This window comes from Halyomorpha halys, unplaced genomic scaffold, assembly GCF_000696795.3.
Source record: "Halyomorpha halys isolate HHAL.00 unplaced genomic scaffold, Hhal_1.1 Scaffold449.1, whole genome shotgun sequence".
Lineage (NCBI taxonomy): Eukaryota > Metazoa > Arthropoda > Insecta > Hemiptera > Pentatomidae > Halyomorpha > Halyomorpha halys.
In genome coordinates this window covers 317,053-318,786 of record NW_027115881.1, presented here as the reverse complement: position 1 = coordinate 318,786, position 1,734 = coordinate 317,053, and the positions used below count along the sequence as shown (strand labels likewise).

Below are 1,734 nucleotides of genomic sequence, written 5' to 3'. Positions count from 1 at the left end.
ATATATTATTTTTACAAATATCTGTGATTATATTTTATATACATATTATGAAAATATGGTGGTTGCAGGGCGGTTCGAGCAGTGAGTCCAGCGACGAGTCGAGCCAGCAGCAATCACCCGCGGCTGGATCCAGGAAGACTTCGGTAACTAGGCAACCGCAGCAGCAGCTGAGCAGGAGGTCATCCACTGCCAGCGACACTCCTTCCACAGGTTCGATAGATTGATTACATGAATCGATTTGTAGATTAGATGGTTTGAGTAGTTTGGTAGCAAGTAGAAGCTTCCTTCATAACACACTCAATCAAGTTCAGGACGATAGACTCACAAGGACACTAAACTCAATATATTTCCTCTAAGGACTAGGAACAAGATTAGAGACCACAACAAGCTTCGATGAAATCCTATATAAAAGTAATCTCAAAATACTAAATGGATATCAAAAGCTAGCGATATAAAATGAAGCGCTGTAATTTTCCTGAGAAAGAAAAACCAACGAAAATTTTGGAAAATGTAGAAAATATCCTGATTAAGAAAATAACAACGTAGTGTTAATAGTTACGTTTGACTCCTTCAATATCGTCCTTAAACATTAATACAAAATTATATCACTTTTCAACTTAAATCACTCATTAGTGAAACATAGTGACATAACTTCGCTGCTCAAGCGTTTCAGTTATTTAATTATTTCTGCCTACGTTTTTAAATATGTTAAAATATCCTAATTATGCAAATAGTAAATTTTAAAAAAAGTTGAAAGCTGAAAGTTAACAACTAATCAATATCCACCGACTAATTTTCAACTCCCTTTGTTTTTTCACTAAACCGAGAGAAAGAAAATTCGTGAATTTCTTTTAAAGTTGCCACCTCACAGGCCATTTCCTATCCTCAAAGCATTAGTTAGAGGGAACTAATGTAGCCCATGACCTTCCCCCCCCCCTTCACAGGAACCCGATCAGATCCGATTATCGATGAGATTAAAGGCCCTCGATAAATCGATAAAGGTAGCAGAGAGATTACTTTGATTTATTCTGGAAAAGTACGCAAAGGAAGGGCGGCTAAATGAGGAAACGGAAAGCCTCCTTTATCCGGCTAATTGCCCCCCCCCCAACCCTTCCCTGAGGGTCAAATCGGTTTTTAATCGAGTCCATTCCTCAGTTCCGCCCAATTACAGAACACCTTTGTGTTCAACCCTTTGTTTCCGGCGGGAGCTGCTCTATCTCCCCTGGCCTGAGTCCCGGCGCTTTCTGGATCTTCTCCATGTTGGGAAGGCATTGCCAAAATCACCCCCGACAGACCAATGGCTATCTAAATTAAAATACATACGTACTAAATAATAGATCACTTTATTGGAACCAAGAAAGTGATTATGGTTCCGTATTTATGAATGAAAAAGTAATTCTAATCTAGGACAAATGCCCCCCATATATTGGATTAATTGTCTGAGAGATATATAGAAATTTTCATACCGGAAGATTATTGATGGACCGTGTGTAAAGATGAAAGGAATATGGTCCGGGTGCGGTCAAAAAAACTCAAATAGTAGAATTATACTATTTTATTGAGTCAACGTTTCGCCCCACGTTGCAGGGCTTCGTCAGGGCTAAAAAAGATACAAACACATAGTTACAAAAGGAAAACAAAAACATAAGTGTAAAATAACAGGGATATAAAATGTAAAAAAGTAAGATATAATAAGAAAAATTAAAGGTAGTAAATAGTAAATGTAAAGGGTAC

General features: G+C 37.8%; 1 protein-coding gene across 7 annotated transcripts in view; it reads left to right on the top strand.

Annotated features, from left to right (window-relative positions):
• tn (tripartite motif containing protein thin) overlaps positions 1-1,734 on the top strand; it is a 229,808-nt gene that overhangs the window by 168,965 nt on the left and 59,109 nt on the right. For all 7 annotated transcript variants that reach the window (XM_067052843.1, XM_067052842.1, XM_067052838.1 and 4 more), the window contains one exon: positions 69-210. In XM_067052843.1, the coding sequence (XP_066908944.1) occupies positions 69-210 (142 nt within the window). The remainder of the gene's footprint in view (positions 1-68; positions 211-1,734) is intronic.